Below are 23964 nucleotides of genomic sequence, written 5' to 3' on the forward strand. Positions count from 1 at the left end.
ATTCTCAAACATATTTTGATTTGTTTACTAAATTATTCCATGTGTTATTTCATAGTTTTGATGTCTTCAATATTATTCTACAATGTAGAAAATTGTAAAAAATATATATATTTTTAAACCTTGATCCTAAAATGTTTAACCGGTAGCGTATAGTTAACATAACGATACAAGAAAATATTATTTACTTTGGACAAAAGGAATCAAACCCCTATCGAAAGGGCATGCAACTCAACACACCATTAGCTACTTTAGTTGGCTAGCTAGGTAAAAATAGCCGTGGGTTTCAGCTGAGCGGAGTTAGCGACAACATAACGAACGCTACAGAATAGCGACACTAGTAGCCCAGTTAGCTAACTATATAGCGCGCGATCAATTAATCAACCAATGAAATGTATTTAAAGCCCTTTTTACATCAGCAGATGTCACAAAGTGCTTACACAGAAACCCAGCCTAAAAAGCCTTAGCTAAATAGGTTTATTTTTGTTGGCTGGCTAAACGCGGTCTTACTTTGCTGGTGTATTATACAGTATAACTTGAAAATAGAGCTAGCTACCTTCGAGGCAACGGTTATGGGAGTATTCCTGCTTTTCCCTCCTCCATGCGAGGATCCAGAGCTGTTGCTGCCAGACCTCTCCCTCCCGTCTCCGCCTTGCCCTTGTCCAATTCTAGGGCCGAGTCGGTGTTGACCAGCGCCACGCCGTCGTCCATCGTGGCGACTGTCTTTTGACATTGACGTAAATGTAATTCAATTCTTGGGGTAAAATGTATTTTATTTGAAAATGATCTCACTTGTCGCGTTTTCGGTGTTGATGGAAACGACATAAAACACCACTGACAGCTAAAAGCAACCTAGCATTTTACAGGAGTATGATCACATTTATGACAGACACATAGGATATCCAATCATTAATTGGTTTGGTGGTAACTGAAGAAATACAAACCAATCACAAAGCTCATTATTCGGGCTACCCCGGTAGGAGTTAACCTTCAACCATGGCAACCAAGTAAATGGGCGGGATAAAAACAAACAAAAAATTGTCAGGTCGATGTTCTCGTCTTGTCATCCTCATCATTATTGCCCAAATATTTACCCAAACTGTTCGACCTGGAGCACGCAAAAGTTTGTTTACGATAATTATTCCTACAGATTGCCAGGCGGTCGCCTGTAGCTAACGCGTCTGACTTCAGAATTGTCACCAAATCGCGTATTTCATGGAAATTCAGAGCCTTTTTATCCTAGCCAAGCAATATCCCAGTATTAAGAGTAGGCACATAGTTTTTTGGCTCAATGACTGTCAGCCAAACTTTGGTATCAGTGGAGGCTGCTGAGGGGAGGATGGCTCATAAATGGCTGGAGCAAATGGAATGGCATCAACCACATGGAAACCATAGCTGTATTCAAATACTCATACTAACTGCACTAATCTTACTACTTGTGACATAAATTGAGTATGTAGTATGTTTATTGGTCATGGTATGGATATAGTTAGTATGCCCAAAGTTCCCGGATTCTTACTACATTCGCCAAAATACGAAGTATACAAGCAGTAGATACGAGTGGCACAGCGGTCTCAGTATCGCACAACCAGGAGTCCCAAAAGGTGGCGCACAATTGGCCCATCGTCGTCCGGGTTAGGGGAGAGTTCAGCCGTGGTAGGCCTGTCATTGTAAATAAGAATGTGCTCTAAACTGACTTGCCTAGTTAAATAAAGGTGGAATATTTCCGTGCTTTTAGAGCCCATAATGCAATTCTTCCGAAAACGGGCGTGGCTTCACAACTTTTTCAGATTTGAAGAAAAATGGAGGGAAATATGCTGCTGAAGTCCGAAAGAGGGGATACAAATTCATTGCTTTAACTAATTATGACAAATGTTAAGAAAATGCTATCCAAAGGTATAAAGTAATGACTTTTGAAATGTTGGCTGACAATTTGTTAGCTACACTAACCACATAGCATATCATTACAGTAGTTGTGTAACAGTATAACTTTAGACCGTGACGTCACCGATTTAAATGCTAACTAGCTAGCCATTTCACATCCGTTAGTTGCTTGTCTGTACCAGTATGTTAGCTAGCTACTTAACGTTAGTTGGCTACGAATACATCGAACTTGTCAGTATATTAACTATATGCTATCAAACTAACTACCCAACGTTTATTGACTTAATTATTCACGTCATGCTTAGCTAAGTGTTATAGTCATTGTGCGTTGTCAATGTACATTGCTAATGAAGTCGTAAGATGTCTACCTAGTCATTTGTTAACTATGCTAGCAAGAAGTTGCAAAGCAACAGCATCAACTTCCAGAAGACAGAAGAAGCGCTAGCACACTCAACTGAAAGGATCATGTTTGTTTGCACTATACTAAAATTACCTAATAGTATGTAGAATATACTCATTAATTATGTAGTATAAAGTATGTTAGTATAGGTATTCGGACACAGCTCATGTGTTCGATGTATTTGATACCATTCCACTCCAGACATTACCACGAGCAGGCGAGGAGTTGCATAGCAACAGCATGAACTTCCGGTAGACAGAAGAAGGCTAGTACACTCAACTGAAAGGACACTGCGCTTGGAGTATACTAAAATTACGATATAGACTCAGCAAAAAAAGAAACGTCCCTTTTCAGGACCCTGTCTTTCAAATATAATTTGTAAAAATCCAAATAACTTCACAGATCTTCATTGTAAAGGGGTTAAACACTGTTTCCCATGCTTGTTCAAAGAACCATAAACAATGAATGAACATACAGACACTAACAGCTTACAGACGCTAGGCAATTAAGGTCACAGTTATGAAAACTTAGGACACTAAAGAGGCCTTTCTACTGACTGAAAAACACCTTCAGAAAGATGCCCAGGGTCCCTGCTCATCTACGTGAACATGCTTTAAGCATGCTGCAAGGAGGCATGAGGACTGCAGATGTGGCCAGCGCAATGAATTGCAATGTCCGTACTGTGAGGCGCCTAAGACAGCGCTACAGGGAGACAGGACGGACAGCTGATCGTACTCGCAGTGGCAGACCATGTGTAACAACACCTGCACAGGATCGGTACATCTGAACATCACACCTGCAGGACAGGTACAGGATGGCAACAACAACTGCCCTAGTTACACCAGGAACGCACAATCCCTCCATCAGTTCTCAGACTGTTCACAATAGGCTGAGAGAGGCTGGACTGAGGGCTTGTGGGCCTGTTGTAAGGCAGGTCCTCACCAGACATCACCGGCAACAATGTCGCTTATGGGCACAAACCTATCGTCGCTGGACTGGTAAAAGTGCTCTTCACTGACGAGTCACGGTTTTGTCTCACCAGGAGTGATGGTCGGATTCGCGTTTATCGTCGAAGGAATGAGCGTTACACCGAGCGGGATCGCTTTGGAGGTGGAGGGTCCGTCATGGTCTGGAGCAGTGTGTCACAGCATCATCGGAATGAGCTTGTTGTCATTGCAGGCAATCTCAACGCTGTGCGTTACAGGGAAGACATCCTCCTCCCTCATGTGGTACCCTTCCTGCAGTCTCATCCTGACATGACCCTCCAGCAAGACAATGCCACAAGCCATACTGCTCGTTCTGTGAGTGATTTCCTGCAAGACAGGAATGTTAGTGTTCTGCCATGGCCAGTGAAGATCCCGGATCTGCGACCTGCTGGATCGGAGGGGAGGGCTAGGGTCATTCCCCCCCAGAAATGTCCGGGAACGTGCAGGTGCCTTGGTGGAAGAGGGGGGGGTAACATCTCACAGCAAGAACTGGCAAATCTGGCGCAGTCCATGAGGAGGAGATGCACTGCAGTATTTAATGCAGCTGGTGGCCACACCAGATACTGACTGTTACTTTTGATTTTGACACCCCCCCCCTTTGTTCAGGGACACATTATTCCATTTCTGTTAGTCACATGTCTGTGGAACTTGTTCAGTTTATGTTCAGCTTTCTTTTTTTGCTGAGTTTAGTATGTAGTTTGCTCATTAAGTATGTAGTATAAAGTATATTCGTATGGGTGTTCGAACACAGCTCATGTGTTTGATGTATTTGATATCATTCCGCTCCAGACATTTACCACGAGCCTGTCCTTACCAATTAAGGTGCCACTAGCCTCCTGTGTTTGATATAGCTAGCTACAGTATCTACTGTATGCATTGTTTTTGCCCCTACTCCCAACTCACTCTCTTCAATGTCCACCACCAGGTGGCGCTAGTCTTCAGTTTTTCATAGTAGTGTAGAATCAGACAACATATTACAGTATATAATCATTCTAAAGCTGTATACTTCTTTAAGCTTACAAAAGATGCAAACATTACTGTAACATTATGCATTTTTCCTTCTTCATAGATGAAATATGCAGTTTTAACCATTGTATTGCTTGTGATGCACTGTGCCTTTGGAAAGAGCTCCCACAATCATGAAGAACATTATGTGTCCACCAGCACTGAGCATGACATGCAGTGGTACCCAAACTTTTTCGGTTACTGTACCACCAACTGAATTTTACTCTGCCTAGAGTACCCCTAAAGTACCCCCTCATGTGCATTTTACCAGTAACCCTATGGTCTCGTGAGTTTTCTGAAGTACCTCCTGTGGATTGGACAAATACCCCCAGGGGTCCCAGTACCCCTGGTTGAAAACCACTGTTCTGCTGCGTACTGAGGTTTACATTTTTGAATAATGTTTTCCCCTCTCAGTCATATTCACTATCTCTCCATTTCTAGAACTTGGGTTTTAGGACAGATTTTTTTTAGACGAGTTTCAGAAGAAAGTTATTTGTTTCTTCCCATTTTGAGCCTGTAATCGAACCCACAAATGCTGATGCTCCAGATACTCAACTAGTCTAATGAAGGACAGTTTTATTGCTTCTTTAATCAGGACAACAGTTTTCAGCTGTGCTAACGTAATTGCAAAAGTTTTTTTTAATGATCATTAGCCTTTTAAAATTATAATCTTAGATTAGCTAACACAACGTGCCATTGGAACACAAGAGTGATGGTTGCTGATAATGGGCCTCTGTACGCATATGTAGGTATTCCATAAACAATCTGCCTTTTCCAGCGACAATAGTCATTTACAACATTAACAATGTGTACACTGTATTTCTGATCAATTTGAGAGACAAAAAATAATGGACAAAAAATGTGCTTTTCTTTCAAAAACAAGGACATTTCTAAATGACCCCATGTGTATATATATATTTGTTTTACGAGATTTAGTTTGTGCGATTCATTTTTTATTTCAAGGTCATTGTTCAAAGAAACTCACTCAGTTGATATAATGTAGGGATACTGTATGTGTAATGGATTGTCCCTACAGAGGAGATCACGCTATTGGTTCAATATGTCTACAAGAAATACGCATTGGATGATGCAGATGTGCACTTCCCTGAATTTGACACCAACAACGTTGTTGTGTCCTGGGAAGAATATTCCTTGAATGAGTGAGTAATATTGAAGAGAATGCTGTTCTGGAGGATCCAGGGGAAGAGTTCTCAGACTTGTATGATCACCTTAGTTTACCAGTTAGCCTGTATTGTATTGTTGACAACATATGGATTGCACATGCTCTACACCTCACAGTACTTATCAATCTTTTCCTTTTTAGCTCCACATCCACTTTGCTGAGATGGATGGCACACCAGGCCTTAACCTAACCAAGTTTCTCACATTTACATACCCATCTGAAGTGGATCACATGACTGAGACATTTCTACACAGAACAAGCTTTACGTTTACGTGTGTATTTAGATGAGCAAGGATGCAGAATTTTATGTTTGGTGCGGTTAATATTTTGCTGTTCACTTTTTCTTTTATTTATTTATTTTGGACTTCACATAGTACACAATCATTTCTGAAAATGACTTTCTTTGGACCTTTATATTAAAACATATTTGTTTATTTGAGGTTGCTAAGATAATGGTAGACTAGCAAGGATGCAGAATGAAACGTTTGATGCGGTTAATATTTTGCTGTTCATTTTTCTTTTAGGTTTTTGCCCATGAAAATGTGTTGAGTGAATATGACACAGCTAAAGATGAGCTCATCAGTCTAAGTGAATTTATTGGAGATGTTCGAACTAATGGTAAGCACAGAGGAATGCTGTTTGTTTTTCTCAACGTACTATGATAGACAGAATGGTTTGTAAATTCTGAGTTCGCTTTCCTGCTTTATAATGTCTGTTTATGTACTTTAGAGCAGGATGGGTTGCTGGAATGATCATATAGAAAACATTTAGAAAGATGTCCAAAAGCATGTACTTACAGTATCTACCAAATAACAACCAACTTAAATGTTACCTTAGATGCAGGCTGTATGTGGTAGCTGACACCACACCAAAACACTTCCTCATTTGAGTCAAACTAGTGAACCAAGCCCTGTGTTCCAGCTGGGGGTTTCCTGTAGTACATCTGCACTGGCTTTGACAACCATCAGTGCTTTCTTTACTGAATCCACTCGCAGAGTATATTATATTTGGTCTATTGCTGAGATGACTTTACAATTCAAAGATGTATTTTGGGTGAGTTACTTTAACATACTGACTAACTACTTTGATGCTCAATCCATATGATCTCTATGGTTAAGATAGGTTAAGGTTATTTTTAGAAATGCACTGCACAGAGGCCATTTTTTGGTTATTATTTTTTAAATGTAACCTTTATTTAACTAGGCAAGTCAGTTAAGAACAAATTCTTATTTACAATGACGACCTCCCAGGGAACAGTGTGTTAACTACCTTTCTCAAAGGCACATCAACAGATTTTTACCATGTCAGCTCAGGGATCTAAATCAGCTATCTTTCGTTTACTTGCCCAACGCTCTTAACCACTAGGCTACCTGCCGTTATGTTTTTGTGATGACATAACACCTAAGACATTATACCCGCTTCAGAGGCAGTACTTTACTAAATTAACCATAGTATTTCTCATTGGCTCTCAGATTGTAGTTTACAAATGTGTTTGTTTTATGGACTCGGCCAATTTCTTGACTAAAACTTTTTTTCAGATGCTATGTTTAAGAAATGTATTAGTAATTATTTTTGTGGAAACTTGCTCTTCAGTGTGTGGAATAATAAATGTACTGGTGTATTATGTAATTTATCTAAATAACTAGGCCCCATTTTTGTAAAATAGTCGCTGACAAATGTTCTACACAACTTGGTTGTAGCTCATTCTCTTAGCTGGATTGCTCTTTTCAGTGGGTCGGTAAGTGTGATAAGCCTTTCCTGCTGAGCTTCCTTTGAAACGAACCCAACCGTGAACAGGCCAGGCTCCCCACTCTTTCTGTTTTCTATCTTCTGACTGTGATGCATTGTCAGAACTACAAAGCCACAGACAACTTCTGGGTTGATTTGCATTACAGGCTCAGTACCATAATCCCCTTCTAACCTTTGCAAATGAAAATGAACACATGAAATTCATTCACTTATTGTACATGTTTTCTTATTACTTTGTATTAAATATTTTTGGCATTGAATTATGTTTGATATTGTGTAATACAAATACCAGTATTTGGCATTCTGTATTCTACATCTATTTATTTATTTTGGACTTCACATAGTACACAATCATGCATAAGCCAAAGTTCAGCTAACAGAACACATTCAATTGTTTGCTGTTGATACATACGGTGGTTGACAGTGGAATCATTTCTGATACTGCTAAGTACGTGATGACCAACTACTGTTTATGGTTGTTTTCCTGTGGTAACTGGGTGGTATGTACTGTAAGGTATGAGTGATACAGTGTGGGCCCAGCAACATCCCCACTGAAGGTGATGTATCATATAACATGTTTAGGACTTTCACCTGCACTGGCATTCAGTAGTATTATGTACACAGCATCCATGAAATCATTTTGTTTTGCCAAACACCACAAAGCTGGATAAGTGTCAATAAAGGCTGTGGCTGAAAGATTAATAGTTGCTTTGTTGCATTTTTTTTTTGAAAGTGACTTTCTTTGGACCTTTATATTAAAACATATTTGTTTATTTGAGGTTGCTAAGATAATGGTATGATTATGTATGGTTGTAGGGAGTGGATTTCATCAGTAATGTGGGATATGAGGCTCTCATCCAGAGACTCTGTGAGGGTCGACGGATGTGCAAAGATATGGAGGAGCTCTTGAAGATGAGGTAATTGTTGTCAGCAAAGCGTTTCCTACATTGTGTATGAAATTATATTACGCCACAATTATAAATGAAGAAATATTGTGTTTCCATTGGGTAGGGCATCTGCTGAAGAGAGATATGGCAAAGAGTTGGTGATGATTGCACGCAAGGCAGGGGGACTCTGTGAGATCAAGTGAGTGGCTCTGCTCTCAGGATTCATGGAAACTAAATGCCTTACTTTTTGGTGGAAAGAGAGAGAGGTGTGTGTGTGAAATGAATGTATCTGCACATTCTCACAGTTATCTTCTTTTCACAGCACTTTGAAAGCATCCCTTGACCAACTCAAAGTCCGTAAGTAGAACACAACTTCACTTGTCCACCTGTTAGCTATGCAGTTGCAACATCTGTCAGCGGCACTCTACTTCATCCCAGATTTGTAATGTTGTCAAATCTCATGTTTTGTAGAAATTGAGAACATTGGGAACCTACACATACAACTGTCTGGGGTGTTAAAGGAAGAGGTCAAGAGGATGGAACAGTTCAGGGAGCGACAGAAAGAGCAGAGAAAAAAGGTTTTGGTTTGACCTTTATAGTATTCACCCACATGAGGAAATTGCACAGGAGTTTTTACTTCTATCTGACAGACAGTGAAGTAATGTGGCTACTATAATCACCCTATAATGTGTCCAGATTCACTGGACGGTTTGAGTTGTCCCACCTAATGTGAATCTCCCCACCTAAACACTGTAGTGAGATACAGTTCATAGATTTCTGTAAGTTAGTATCTCAGGTCATATTCTTGGAACTTTGCATGTCTAAAGACAATCTATTGTTAGCTCATAGTGGTGAATATCTACATATGTTGTACAATTAATTCATATACTTTGATATCAAATGTTCATAACCATTTGCTGTTTTCCATGATAAAGGACAGAAATCCACTATTGATCTGTAATTGATCAGCAATTTGTGCATCAGTCACAGTATACTTTCCTCTGTCTCAGTTTGAAGGCATCATGGACAAGGTTCAGAAGATAAAGGTGTCTTTACACAAGAAAACAATGGAGGTGAGCACAGTTCCTACCAAAAACCATCTTCATTTTTTTATCTGTATGCTTATTTGTGTGACGTCAAACCCTGAACCTTATAGTTATGTTTGTCTGTGGTAGGTAGGGCTCAATGTGTCAGGGTTATTTTAGCTTTACTTACAAAGAACCTTTGGTTAGTATGGTTCAAGAAAACCTTAAGGTTTTGGTAAATTGGTTATATACACAAAACATATAAGGCACACCACCAAGCGCAATACAGATAAAAATGGAAACAAGGAGGGCCATCAAAGTCATAAGCATTGTGAGAGAGGGTGGAAGAGAAAGACGAGCTGTGGAAAGAGTGTAGAGGTATAACACGCTTCAGTGTAAATGTGAGTGCACAATATGTACTGGAGATACTTTTGTATATACAGTTGAAGTCGGAAGTTCACATACACCTTAGCCAAATACATTTAATCTCAGTTTTTCAAAATTCCTGATATTCAACCTTAGTAAAAATTGGTCAGTTAGGATACCACTTTATTTGAAGAATGTGAAATGTCAGAATAATAGTAGAGAGAATGATTTATTTCAGCTTTTATTTCTTTCATCACATTCCCAGTGGGTCAGAAGTTTACATACACTCAATTAGTATTTGGTAGCATTGCCTTTAAATTGTTTAACTTGGGTCAAACGTTTCAGGTCGCCTTCTACAAGCGTCCCACAATAGTTGGGTGAATTTTGGCCCATTCCTCCTGACAGAGCTGGTGTAACTGAGTCAGGTTTGAAGGCCTCCTTGCTCGCACACGTTTTCTCAGTTCTTCCCACAAATCGTCTATGTATTGAGGTCAGGGCTTTGTTTTGTTGTCCTTAAGCCATTTTGCCACAACTTTGGAAGTATGCTTAGGGTCATTGTCCATTTAGAAGACCTGTTTGCGACCAAGCTTTAACTTCCTGACTGATGCCTTGAGATGCTGCTTCAATATATCCACATCATTTTCCTACCTCATGATGCCATCTATTTTGTGAAGTGCACCAGTCCCTCCTGCAGCAAAGCACCCCCACAACATGATGCTGCCACCCCCGTGCCTCATAGTTGGGATGGTGTTCTTTGGCTTTGAAGCCTCCCCGTTTTTACTCCCCGTTTTTTATGGCCAAACAGATCTATTTTTGTTTCATCAGACCAGAGGACATTTCTCCAAAAAGTACGATCTTTGTCCCCATGTGCAGTTGCAAACCGTAGTCTGGCTTTTTTATGGCGGTTTTGGAGCAGTGGCTTCTTCCTTGCTGAACGGCCTTTCAGGTTATGTCTATATGGGACTCGTTTTACTATGGAAATAGATACTTTTGTACCTGTGTTCTCCAGCATCTTCACAAGGTCTTTTGCTGTTGTTCTGGGATTGATTTGCACTTTTCGCACCAAAGTACGTTCATCTCTAGGAGACAGAACGTGTCTCCTTCCTGAGCGGTATGACGGCAGGCGTGGTCCCATGGTGTTTATACTTGCGTACTATTGTTTGTACAGATGAGAGTGGTACCTTCAGGTGTTTGGAAATTGCTCCCAAGGATGAACCAGACTTCTGGAGGTCTACAATTTTTCTTATGAGGTCTTAGCTGGTTTCTTTTGATTTTCCCATGATGTCAAGCAAAGAGGCACTGAGTTTGAAGATAGGCCTTAAATTAACCCACAGGTACACCTCCAATTGACTCAAATGATGTCAATTAGCCTAACAAAGCTTCTAAAGCCATGACATCATTTTCTGGAATTTTCCAAGCTGTTTAAAGGCACAGTCAACTTAGTGTATGTAATCTTCTGACTCACTGGAATTGTGATACAGTGAATTATAAGTGAAATAATCTGTCTGTAAACAATTGTTTGTTGTTTGTTAACAAGAAATGTATAGAGTGGTTGAAAAACGAGTTTTAATGACTCTAGCCTATGTTTATGTAAACTTACAACTTCAACTGTATAGTGTATGTGGACAAATTAGTGGATTTGACTATTTCAGCCACACCCATTGCTGCTACATAGACAAACATTGGCAGTAGAATGGCCTTACTGAAGCACTCAGTGACTTTCAACGTGGCATCGTCATAGGATGCCTCCTTTCCAACAAGTCAATTCGTCAAAGTTCTGCCCTGCTAGAGCTGCCCCAGTCAACTGTAAGTGCTGTTATTGTGAAGTGGAAACGTCTAGGAGCAACAACAACTCAGACGCAAAGTGGTAGGCCACACAAGCTCACAGAACAGGACCGCCAAGTGCTGAAGTGCATATTGCTTAAAAATTGTCTGTCCTCGATTGCAACAATCACTACCGAGTTCCAAACTGCCTCTGTATGCAACGTCAGCACAAAAACTGTTCGTTGGGAGCTTCATGAAATGGGTTTCTATGGCCGAGCAGCCACACACAAGCCTAAGATCACCATGCGCAATGCCAAGTGTCGGCTGGAGTGGTGTGAAGCTCGCCGCCATTGGATTCTGGAGCAGTGGAAACTCGTTCTCTGGAGTGATGAATCATGCTTCACCATCTGGCAGTCCGACGGACTAATCTGGGTTTGGCAGATGCCAGGACAACACTACCATAGTGCCAATTATAAAGTTTGGTGGAGGAGGAATAATGATCTGGGGCTGTTTTTCATGGTTCGGACTAGGCCCCTTAGTTCCAGTGATGGGAAATCTTAATGTTACAGCATACAATGACATTCTATACAATTCTGTGCTTCCAACTTTGTGGCAACAGTTTGGGTAAGGCCCTTTACTATTTCAGCATGACAATGCCCCTGTGCACAAAGCGAAGGCCATACAGAAATGGTTTGTCAAGATCGGTGTGGAAGAACATGACTGGCTTCAAACACATTTGGGATGAATTGGAAACGCAGACTGCGAGCCTTCCCAGAATGGAATGAGATGTTCGACGAGCAGGTGTCCAGATAGGTCATGTAGTGGATGTATGAATTGGATGTATGAATTCTGTGGCAAGCCGAGGGAGTGCCTCTGAAACATCGTAACTCTCGGCTTAGCAAATCCTGCTTTGTTTGTTTTATCTTAGTCTCTCTGCTTACACATGCATCTCTCGCTCTCAATTGTACTTTGTTCCTCATCTTGCAGCAACTTCCTGTAAAGTTTCAAATAATAATAATAGCTGTCAGTATCTAATAATTGGAGGTATGTACATTGTGTAGTATTGTAAACCAGACAACACGTTCCCTTTCTGTGTGTCCTTTCCCTCCCAGTCTAAGAGAACTTATGACCAGAGGTGCAGAGAGGCGGATGAGGCCGAGCATGTTGCTGAGAGGATGATCAGTGTAGCTACCACCACACCCAAGCAGGCTGAGAGGGTAAATCATTTTACTCTTCCCATCCACACTGGACAACACATCTACTTACCTGACAATGGGAACAAGGCTTCGAAATAGACAATTAAGTTGTATGAAATTAGTACTCCCTCTGAGTACTTGTGTAAGATTGACCGACAACTACTGTATGTTCAGTCTGTACATGTTTTGAGTTGTTTGAATAATTACAAAGAATGTGTATTGCAAAGGATGTTGGACTTTCATCATAGAGTGAATGGAAACACGCATTCTGCACTGTTGTTGTGTGGGGCATTAAGTAAAACCCTTGTTCATGAAGATTACTGCAACTTTCCTCTTCAACTGAGTGTTGAAATACAAATTTTGTTCCATCATTTCCTCTTTAAAGACGTACTAAAGGATTTCCAATGATGTAATTGGAAGATAATTTCCATACTCTTTAGTACTGACATTTATGCAATGGTTTCCTGCCAGTCACAGTAACATTCCTGTTCGTTTGCAGGTGCACAACAAATCTAAGCAGTGCAGGGAGGCAGCAGCAGAGGCAGGTATGGGATACCGGGCTAGTGAGCTCCTATCTTTTCCTATTTAAAAAAAAATCTAAATACTACAAATAAAGGCAGTCTATGACTTGGCTAATTAAAGATCCTCGAAATCAAGATTGCTGAGAAGCCACAGCATGATTTGACAGCTTGGTTTTGCTTCCCTTTCATCACCATATTGCTGAGATTTAGCAGAAATGAACTGTTGTGCAATGACTTCAGTTCCTATTTCATCAAGTAATCTTGGAATTGGCTTCTAATGTGCAGATGATATTTCGAAAGGCCAGAGATATTGTTCCCTCCACTGAACCTTCAAAAATTCTTCCGGCATAGGAGTCATTAAAGGAAACATGTACAACTGACAATCTCTTAGAAAAAAATATAAACTATTGGAACCAAGACTTCAAAATAACTGGTATTGGCACAAGATGGAGGGAATGTTGGCACATAACTAATTAAATTACAGTTAACAAAGATGTAGGGTTAATCCAGTATAAATGAATGTTTAGAATTTATTATGTGAGACAAAATTCACAAATTCTATAGCACAACGGCAGTCATGTCTTAAATGTAAAACTAACAATGACTCAAAAACTTTGCCTTCTAGGAATCAAATCAAATGTATTTATTAAGCCCTTCTTACGTCAGCTCAAAGTGCTGTACAGAAACCCAGCCTAAACCCCAAACAGGTAGCAATGCAGGTGTAGTAAGCTATGAAGTCCAAAGGTTTTGGGCGGAGTTATACAGTTGGCAGTCAGAAATATTACAATGTGGTGAATTTACTTTTATTCCGTCTGTCTGCATATTTAAAGACACGGCATATGAGGATGCAGTGAGAAGCCCGATGGGTTGGACGTTACTTTTCTTGTCAATCATCTTGAAAAAAACGTGTATACTTAAACTGGAAATCAACCAATCCTCTGTCAACACAATGGAAAGGTCCAAATGTTTTATTATCTAAATGGTGAAAGTGTGTGGGTGACCGAGAGAAACAAAATGGTGCAGTTTTTGGCCATGTGGCGGAGAGTGATGCGGGCGCTGGAGATGGAGGGAGTGAGGGAGCAGGTGGGTCTGGGCAGGTGGGATGTCGTTGATGTTTGTGTGTCTCTGTATACTGTCGTTTGTATGTGTATGTTTTGTAATATAAAAAATGAATAAAAGGTGAGATGAGAGAAACATAAAGGACTGTGTATTATCTGAGTACCACCTTTTCTTTGTTTGCAGAAAAACAATACATGTCAAATATTGATCAGCTAGACAAGATTCGTCAAGAATGGGAAACTACACACGAGAGTACTTGTGAGGTACATTAAGCCATATTCTGATGTTAGTCCTAGGAAAGAATTCAAGTTGGATTGAACAGTACGATGAGACAAACATTTCTTAAATTTTGTAAATATTTGCTATCAGACTAGCTGCTGGTTCACAGATTGTTGTAAAAAGGGGATGTCCATCCAATACAGATGAATCATACAATGGAAATTTGGTTTGCAGGTCTTTCAGCAGCAGGAGGGAGATCGTATCAATATCCTGAGGAATGCCATCTGGGTCCATTGTAACCAATTCTCAATGCAATGTGTCAAAGATGATGAGGTTGGTGAAGTTTGTCTTCCCTTACCATGTTGTACTGTAATCCAGTATGTAAGACAATATACAGAATTTGTATGGACTGTACCATATAGTAGCTTAAATAACTACTATATTATAAATGGGCTGTAGAGCTGATTAGTAATTAACAAAGAAAACCAATTTAATGTGTTTAAGCAGTGCCCAAAATATACTTTCAGTGTTATGAAGAAGTGAGGAAAACTCTAGAACTGTGTGACATCACGGCAGACAATGACTGCTTTGTTGAGATGAAAAGCACTGGCTCAAGTCCACCAGGTAAGTACAGTACACCACCTGTCCAGTTTCCTGGTTTGTGTACATGAATATGTTCCAGGTCTGAACATTTCAATATTATCTCTGAACTTTTTAAATGTCAACTTATTCAAATATTGATGAGAATAGAGTGTGTATTCAGACACCTTGGATTCTTCACATTTTATTTTGTTACAATGTGAAATGAAAATAGATTAAAAAAAATTAAAATTGTTAACAATCTACACAAAATACGCTGTAATGTGGAAGAATAGAAGAATAAAGTGGAATAATAAATAAAAATAAATTAAAAAAATAATATATTTATATGTAATAATAATGAAAACATAACTAAAATATAGTCGTTGCATAAGTATTCAGCTCCCTGAGTCAATACATGTTATGTACACCTTTGGCATCGATTACAGTTGTGAGGCTTGTTGGATAAGTCTATAAGAGTTTTGCACACCTGGATTGTGCAATATTTGCCCATTATTCTTTGCAAAATTCTTCAAGCTCTGTCAAGATGTTGGGGATCATTGCTATAGAGCAATTTTCAAAACTTGCCATAGATTTTCAAGTAGATTTAAGTCAAAACTATAAATTGGCCACTCAGGAACATTCACTGTCTTCTTTGTAAGCAACTCCAGTGTAGATTTGGCCTTGTGTTGTAGGTTATTGGCCTGCTGAAAGGGGAGTTCCTCTTCCAGTCTCTGGTGTGAAGCAGGTTTTCCTCTAGGATTTTGTCTGTGCTTAACTGAGTGCAAGCGAGTTGATATAAGACAGGTAAATTGCCAAACCTGGAGTTAGAGCTGGAAAATGCCAGTGTGCCAGTTTTTACATGACAAAATTGCAAACTAACATGCGTTTGACACTCGTGTCGCCTTAACGCCATCTGAAAATAGATCCACATGTAACTTATTTTGTGATCTGCTGAGCCAAATGTGAAATTCTGAACTCATTTAGGCTTGCCTAAATAAAGGGGCTGAATACTTATGCAATGACTATTTTAGTCATGAATTTTTTATTTTCAAATATATAAAAAGACAGTTTTGTGTAGATTGTTGACAAAAAAGTACAATTAAATCCATTTTAATCCCACTTTGTAACGCAATCAAATGTGAAGAAATCCAAGGGGTCTGAATACTTTTGCAAGGCACTGTATGTGGCCACATGGAGAAATAATGTGTTCCCCCTGTGTTTGCACTTTGCAGTGCACCCACCTTTCTGTGATACACATTTTACTTAGGCCTTGGGTGAGTTTGCTTTGCTGAATGCCTGTGGTTTCTTCCCAGCTCCCATTGTGTTTGAGAACTATTATGAGAGAGAGCCCTCGACAGACAGCAATGGCAGTGCCTGCTTTGTAGGAGGAGTTATGAAGAGGTTAGAGACACTTTTTTTTTTTTTTTTATGTTGTTGCACTACAACCATGCATATTTGAAATAATGTAACCAGCAAAACAACATCTTTACAATGTGAAACAAAACAAGTTCTGTTTAATTACTTTTAGGTTTTCAAACCTTCTGCAAGGGAACTCATCGGCTGGCTCTAAAACAAACGTCAATGACAGTTCACAGCCACTAGCACCACCTACTGGTATGTATGCTGCTAAAATTACTGTAACAACACTGAACAAAAATATAAATGCAACATGTAAAGTGTTAGTCCCATGTTTCATGAGCTGAAATAAAAGATCCCAGAAATGTTCCATACGCACAAAAAGCTTATTTCACTTTACTTCGCACAAATTTGTTTACATCCCTGTCAGTGAGCATTTCTCCTTTGCCAAGATAATCCATACACTTGACAGGTGTGGAATATCAAAAAGCTGATTAAACAGGTGCACCTTGTGCTGGGTAAAGTAAAAGGTCACTTTATATTGTGCCGTTTTGTCACACAACACAATGCCATAGATGTCTCAAGTTTTGAGGGAGTGTGCAATTGGCATGCTGACTGCAGGAATGTCCACCAGAGCTGTTCCCAGAAAGTTTTATGTTAATTTCTCTACCATAAGCTATCTCCAACGATGTTTTGGAGAATTTGGCACCCAACCGGCATCACAACTGCAGACCATGTGTAACCACGCCAACCCAGGACCTACACATCTGGCTTCTTCAACTGCGGGATCGTCTGAGACCAGCCACTCAGACAGCTGATGAAACTGTGGGTTTGCACAACCGAAGAATTTCTGCACAAACTGTCAGAAACCATCTCAGGGAAGCTTATCTGCGTGCTCGTCGTCCTCACCAGGGCCTTGACTTAACTGCAGTTCGGTATCGTAACCGACTTCAGTGGGCAAATGCTCACCTTCGATGGCCACTGGCACGCTGGATAATTGTGCTCTTCACGGATGAATCACGGTTTCAACTGTACCGGGCAGATGGCAGAAAACGTGTATGGCGTCGTGTGGACGAGCAGTTTGCTGATGTCAACGTTGTGAACAGAGTGCCCTCTGGTGTCCATGTGGTCATGGTATGGGCAGGCTTAAGCTACAGACAACGAACACAATTGCATTTTATCAATGGCAATTTGAATGCAGAGATATACCGGACAAGATCCTGAGGCATATTGTCGTGCCATTCATCTGCTGCCATCACCTCATGTTTCAGATCTGTACACAATTCCTGGAAGCTGAAAATATCCCAGTTCTTCCATGGCTTGCATACTCACCAATCATGTCACCCATTGAGCATGTTTGGGATGCTCTGGATCAACATGTACGGCAGTGTGTTCCAATTCCGCCAATATCCAGCAACTTCGCATAGCCATTGAAGAGGAGTGGAATAAGGCCCCAGGCCACAATCAACAGCCTGATCAACTCTATGCGAAGGAGTAGTGTTGCGCTGCATGAGGCAAATGGTGTTCACACCCGATACTGACTGGTTTTCTAATCCACGCCCTTAACATTTTTTTAAGGCATATGTGACCAACAGATGCATATCTGTATTCCCAGTCATGTGAAATCCATAAGGTAGGGCCTAATGAATGTATTTCAATGGACTGATTTCCTTATATGAACTGTAACTCAGTAAAATCTTTGACATTGTTGCATGTTGTTATGTTTATATTTGTGTTCAGTGTAAATACAGTAAGTGTGGTACTATTCATTTTGTGTAGGACTGTCAATAGAAACCATTTTGTGGACAGGATCAGGGATATAATGTTTTTCCACTCTCATTACATTGTTACTTATCAGGTAAAAACAGAGACGAAGATGATTGTGATGTATGTTTTTTTCTATGTTCCCTCTTAACAATGCTTTGTGTTTATCTAAAAGGGGAAAGTCTTGTTCCACTCATAATTTGGAAACAGTAGTAGCCCATAACTTTATCATGCAGGTTTTCAATCTATTTACTTGACAACCAGGGGGCACAAACATCCATCTGATTGCAGGTCAACTGTCCCTTAACCTAACGTAGCAGGCCTAGAAAGACGCCTGAGGGGAGAGTTCCCACTTCTGTTTTTCAGGGGAAACGGAAGTTAGGTTAAAAATACCATATCCCTGAAAAACAGAAACGTCGGCTTTCTGCTACCGCCGCTAAGCGTGACTGTCCCTTCGCATAAAAGTATCTGTTTCAGCAATATTAAGCAGGGTCTGACACGACATCACATGGGCTTACTCTTTCAGTTCAGTTAATAGAGGTAGTAATGAGGTTTCAAACTGCCAGTGGCTTGACCAAAAAACTGATTAATCTGCTTGCCTCTGTGTAATCCTTAGCCAACACATCAGATGGAGTGTACGCCTCCATTCCTGGATTTCAGCAAGTGCAGCCAACCATCTCAGAAAGCAGAGAGGAGTACCAGGCTCTGTATGACTATGCTGCTCAGGTCAGAATACTCTGACACTCTATATGCTGCATTCAACATATAGGCCAACAATAAGAATGAGTGGATTCACGTTTATGTAACATTTGAACCACAACTTGCCTAACCCGGCCTTGTCCATTTCTAGGGTGAGGACGAGCTGTCCATGTTTGCAGGGGAGACGGTTGTGGTCATTGAACAAGATATGGATGGCTGGTGGACTGTGGAGAGAAACGGCATTTCAGGACTGGTCCCTGGGTCCTATCTGGCCAAAGAATGAACTATCCTTGGCACAAGTAGTAAGGCTATAGGGCACATAGCATACCCCCACCCCACATGTCTTAGTTTGACCATTTTCTCTAAGCCTTACAGGGCTGATAATGTTAGCTCAGTCTTGGCTATATGCATTGTTGAGTGACGTCACTGACCTGAAACCATGGTTTTATCTAATGATGGAGATTATTCACTTATGTATTGTCAAGATGGAAAGACGTGCACTTACCTGTTTTACTTTCCTCTCGAGTCTACAAGCACAACAGTTTGTGAGTTGTTACACAAATAGAGTACATTTTGCTTCCCTATGATATAGAAATTGTAGAAATTGTGCAAGAATATTGAACTTTAAAAGCCTCCCAGCAAACAATTATAGAGAGAGGATGTTTTTGTAATGTTACCCGTAACGTTCCCCTAATGTTTGTGTCCAGTTTTCCGTTAGTTAAGGGAACATTCTATCTATGTTGGCATAAACCTTCAGAGAACCTTTTTAGCATGTTTTGGCATTAGTTATAACATTCCCTTATAGTCAAACAGAATATACCCAGAACCTGGTTACCACATTCAAAAAATATACAATGTTAATGTTCTAGACACGTTTCATGAGAACGTTGCAAGAACATTCATGTGTCCAGTTTTCTGTGGGTTAGGAGAATATTCCATCAACGTCCCACCAAACATACACAGAACATGGTTGCCATGTTCTCAGAACATAAGATATTAATGTTCTAGACACGTTTCATGGGAATGTTGCAAGAACATTTGTGTATCAACTCACTGCCTTCCTGAAGACAAACAATGTATAAGAAACGCACTTGTGAAGGTGGTAAATTACCTTTTAATGGCATCAGACCAAAGCTCCCCATCTGTCCTCGTGCTCCTAAACCTTAGTGCTGCTTTTGATACCATCGATCACCACAGTCTTTTGGAGAGATTGGAAATCCAAATTGGTCTACATGGACAAGTTCTGGCCTGGTTTATATCTTATCTGTCGGAAAGATATCAGTTTGTCTCTGTTCATGGTTTGTCTTCTGAGAAATCAACTGTAAATTTCAGTGTTCCTCAAGGTTCCGTTTTAGGACCACTATTGTTTTCACGATATATTTTATCTCTTGGTGATGTCATTCGGAAACATAATGTTAACTTTCACTGCTATGCTGACGATACTCAGCTGTACATTTCGATGAAACATGGTGAAGCCCCAAAATTCCCCTCCCTGGAAGCCTGTGTTTCAGACATAAAGAAGTGGATGGCGGCAAATTGTTTACTTTTAAACTCTGACAAAACAGAGATGTTAGTTCTAGGTCCCAAGAAACAAAGAGATCTTCTGTTGGATCTGACTATTAATCTTGATGGTTGTACAGTCATCTCAAATAAAACCTTGGCGTTACTATGAACCCTGATCTCTCTTTTGACGAACTAATCAAGCATATTTCAAGGACAGCTTTTTTCCATCTTTGTAACATTGCAAAAATCAGAAACTTTCCATCCAAAAATGCAGAAAAATTAATCTATGCTTTTGTCACTTCTAGATTAGACTACTGTAATGCTCTACTTTATGGCTACCCAGATAAAGCACTAAATAAACTTCAGTTAGTGCTAAATACGGCTGCTAGAATCTAAACTAGAACCAAAAATTGTATCATATTACTCCAGTGCTAGCCTCTCTACACTGGCTTCCTGTTAAGGCTAGGGCTGATTTTAAGGTTTTACTGCTAACCTACAAAGCATAAGACGGGCTTGCTCCTACCTATCTTTCCGATTTGGTCCTGCCGTACATACCTACAGGTACGCTACGGTCACAAGACGCAGGCCTCCTTACTGTCCCTAGAATTTCTAAGCAAACTGCTGGAGGCAGGGCTTTCTCCTACAGAGCTACATTTTTATGGAATGGTCTGTCTACCTATGTGAAAGACGCAGACTCGGTCTCGACCTTTAAGTCTTTATTGAAGACTCATCTCTTCAGTGGGTCCTATGATTGACTGTAGTCTGGCCCAGGGGTGTGAAGGTGAACGGAAAGGCACTGGAGCGAAGAACCGCCCTTGCTGTCTCTGCCTGGCCGGTTCCCCTCTCTCCACTGGGATTCTCTGCCTCTAAACATATTCCGGGGGCTGAGTCACTGGCTTACTGGTGCTCTTCCATGCCGTCCCTGGGAGGGGTGCGTCACTTGAGTGGGTAGAGTCACTGACGTGATCTTCCTGTCCGGGTTGGCGCCCCCATCGGGTTTGTGCCGTGGGGAAGGTCTTCGTGGGCTATACTCGGCCTTATCTCAGGGCAGTAGGTTGATGGTTGAAGACATCCCTCTAGTGGTGTGGGGCTGTGCCTTGGCAAAGTGGGTGGGGTTATATCCTGCCTGTTTGGCCCTGTCCAGGGGTATCGTCGGACAGGACCACAGTGTCTCCCGACCCCTCCTGTCTCAGCCTCCAGTATTTATGCTGCAATAGTTTATGTGTCGGAGGGCTAGGGTCAGTCTGTTATATCTGGAGTATTTCTCATGTCTTACCTGGTGTCCTGTGTGAATTTAAGTATGCTCCCTCTAATTCTCTCTCTCTTCTCTCAGAGGACCTGAGCCCTAGGACCATGCCTCAGGACTACCTGGCCTGATGACTCCTTGCTGTCCCCAGTCTACCCTGTCATGCTGGTGCTCCAGTTTCAACTGTTCTGCCTTCCGGCTATGGATCCCAGACCTGTTCACTGCTCGGGCTACCTTGTCCCGGACCTGCTGTTTTGGACTTTCTCTCTACTGCACCTGCTGTCTCTAACTCTGAATGATCGGCTATGAAAAGCCAACTGACATTTACTCCTGAGGTGCTGACCTGTTGCACTCTCGACAACCACTGTGATTATTATTATCTGACTCTGCTGGTCATCTATGAACATCTTGGCCATGTTCTGTTATCATCTCCACCTGGCACAGCCAGAAGAGGACTGGCCACCCCTCAGAGCCTGGTTCCTCTCTAGGTTTCTTCCTAGGTTCTGGCCTTTCTAGGGAGTTTTTTACTAGCCATCGTGCTTCTACATCTACATTGCTTGCTGTTTGGGGTTTTAGGCTGGGTTTCTGTACAGCACTTTGTGACATTGGCTGATGTAAAAAGGGCTTTCTAAATACATTTGATTGATTGAATGTTCTTACAACATTCCCATGAAGCATGTCTAGAACATATCTTAAATTCTGAGAACATGGTAACCACAATCTGGGTAAGTTCACATACGGGAACATTCCTATGAAAACATTAGTTAATGGTCTGCTGAGACTCTTAAGGGAATGTTCTCCAAAGTTGTGGGAATGTTTTTTGTTAGCTGGGCTGTTACATTAAATGAAGTGCCCCTCTGCGGTGAGGTCGCCAATGTGATAAGGGAGTATAAGCCAATTTGGTTTCAACAGTGTGTTGTTATTCTCTTTGAGATTTTGTCTTTTAAATTTGTATTAAGAATAATGGTAGTAGTAATAATTTGTCATACAGTAAATAGTTTGTCCTCTCTCGGGGTTATGGCGAATGTGACCATAGATGGTTTCTAGATGCATGGAAGGGTTAATTAGACCGAGAACAGTGTGAGCCTCACCCCCTCTAACCTGCTGAATTAATGGCGACAATGGCATTAACTATGGCCCTGTCCTTCACCACTTCTACCTGAGTCCGAGCCAGCAACCTGTACACAGCATCTAGTCGAAGCTATCAACTGCCTTTTCTCTCAGGAGGGCAGCATGAGTCCACGTGGAGTGTGTATGGAGAGATCCCGTCCAAACTTCTCTCCTGCTGCTGGTGTACTAGTTGGAAAATGGACAAGACTTAATGCACCGTAAAGGATGGTGGTGGCGGCTAAAGGTGAGAGATTTGTCTGCTTGGGAAAAATCTGATTATTCCCAGATATTGGAATCGGGACATTATCAAGGGCCATCCACTTTGAACATGTGCCATTGAGAAGACAAACTGAAACACTATTTGAAGGAGAAAATGAAGAAACACCAGAAGAATGAGTGCCGGGAAGGATGGGGGTGGTCAAGTGTGCCTGTAATTGATTTATGCTTGTCCAAAAAGTTTTATTTGGGGTATCAGGTTGATTCTGGAGGTCTGCACACTGCAAAATGTATAGTAATTTATACAAAAAATGCATTGAGATACTGACTTGTCATTAACACAGGGACAAATGGGGGCCGTGGTGAGAAAATGTAATGCTAGAAATATAAGATTAATATAATGTATGTCAATGTTAGTAGTACATGCTGTATATTTATTTCCCTGTCTGTAAATGTACATTCTGCCAGTGTGTACTAAGTTCAGGGTCTTCAATTCAAGTGATAGACTCAACGCGACGCAGTAGGGACTGTTATTTTAAATTTGGTTTGGATAATTTATCAATAGTTCTAGTCACTCTCTTAGGAACATGAAGGAAGAAGACAAAGTCAAAAATCCAGAATCCATAAATTAAATTGTGTAATCAAGCATATGTGTAACTGTATGAAATGAAGGTCTTAAGTTAAAACATTATACTGCAATGGTTTTACAAGTAAGGGGTATGGAATAAGGATCAGTTACTAGTTGTAGTGTACAACCCAGAATGAAGGGTTTGAAAGTGTCTGTGGTTTTTATGCGTTAATTTTGTTTACTTATAATGATGTATTTTGATAGCAATAACCAAATGAATAAAATGTAATAATAATTATCACAGAGTGATAAGAGGAGGGAGTATACAGAATGTTGTTTTGTCTGAAGCGATAGCCTTTAATTGTACATCTTGTCTCATACAATCATTGGTTCCTATAGGTGCTGGTTAGAGATATGAGGGGGAGATGTTCCCTCTCTTTAGACTTTTTGTCAGAACGCCCAGAATAAGTTCTATAAATGTAGGTAGCAGACGGTGCCAGTCACATGCAGGAACCAACCCTATGAACCATGCCTATGTAGGTTTTTTTGTATAGCCATATATAAGAGAACTAATGGGACTGCCCCGGCAGAGCTCCTGACAGATGTGTACTATGGTGCATAAAGTTTGTTGGAACCTCTCCAACTTGCTGATAATAAAGAATGATTCATTTGAGTTTGA

The 23964-nt window shown here is 40.7% G+C and overlaps 2 protein-coding genes across 5 annotated transcripts in view; one reads left to right on the forward strand and one right to left on the reverse strand.

The window, feature by feature from the left end:
- scaper (S-phase cyclin A-associated protein in the ER) overlaps window positions 1-878 on the reverse strand; it is a 127511-nt gene extending 126633 nt beyond the window's left edge. For 2 of the 4 annotated variants that reach the window (XM_031801399.1, XM_031801397.1), the window contains exon 1: window positions 554-878. In XM_031801399.1, coding sequence (XP_031657259.1) covers window positions 554-730 — 177 coding nt within the window. In that variant the 5' untranslated portion in view covers window positions 731-878. The remainder of the gene's footprint in view (window positions 1-553) is intronic. The other 2 variants (XM_031801400.1, XM_020455848.2) reach the window with 1 other exon arrangement.
- Window positions 879-5420: 4542 nt separating this feature from the next.
- On the forward strand, window positions 5421-23964 carry LOC109867315 (proline-serine-threonine phosphatase-interacting protein 1-like). The gene is made up of 16 exons (XM_020456416.2): window positions 5421-6508; window positions 8021-8121; window positions 8216-8290; window positions 8414-8448; window positions 8563-8669; window positions 9102-9164; window positions 12359-12463; window positions 12942-12987; window positions 14206-14285; window positions 14476-14574; window positions 14769-14865; window positions 16137-16224; window positions 16352-16437; window positions 18560-18669; window positions 18794-18944; window positions 21479-23964. The coding sequence occupies exons 1-15, from the start codon at window positions 6479-6481 to the stop codon at window positions 18923-18925; spliced, it is 1254 nt and encodes a 417-aa protein (XP_020312005.1). The 5' UTR covers window positions 5421-6478; the 3' UTR covers window positions 18926-18944; window positions 21479-23964.

The sequence above is a fragment of the Oncorhynchus kisutch genome, linkage group LG22 (genome assembly GCF_002021735.2).
Source record: "Oncorhynchus kisutch isolate 150728-3 linkage group LG22, Okis_V2, whole genome shotgun sequence".
Classification (NCBI taxonomy): Eukaryota; Metazoa; Chordata; class Actinopteri; order Salmoniformes; family Salmonidae; genus Oncorhynchus; species Oncorhynchus kisutch.

Coding starts and splice junctions, on each gene's coding strand:
- LOC109867315 (XM_020456416.2), top strand. CDS start 6,479: ATGACTTTACAATTCAAAGATGTATTTTGG. Junction 8,670..9,101: donor AGAAAGAGCAGAGAAAAAAG/GTTTTGGTTTGA, acceptor CCTCTGTCTCAG/TTTGAAGGCATCATGGACAA. Junction 16,225..16,351: donor GTAGGAGGAGTTATGAAGAG/GTTAGAGACACT, acceptor AATTACTTTTAG/GTTTTCAAACCTTCTGCAAG.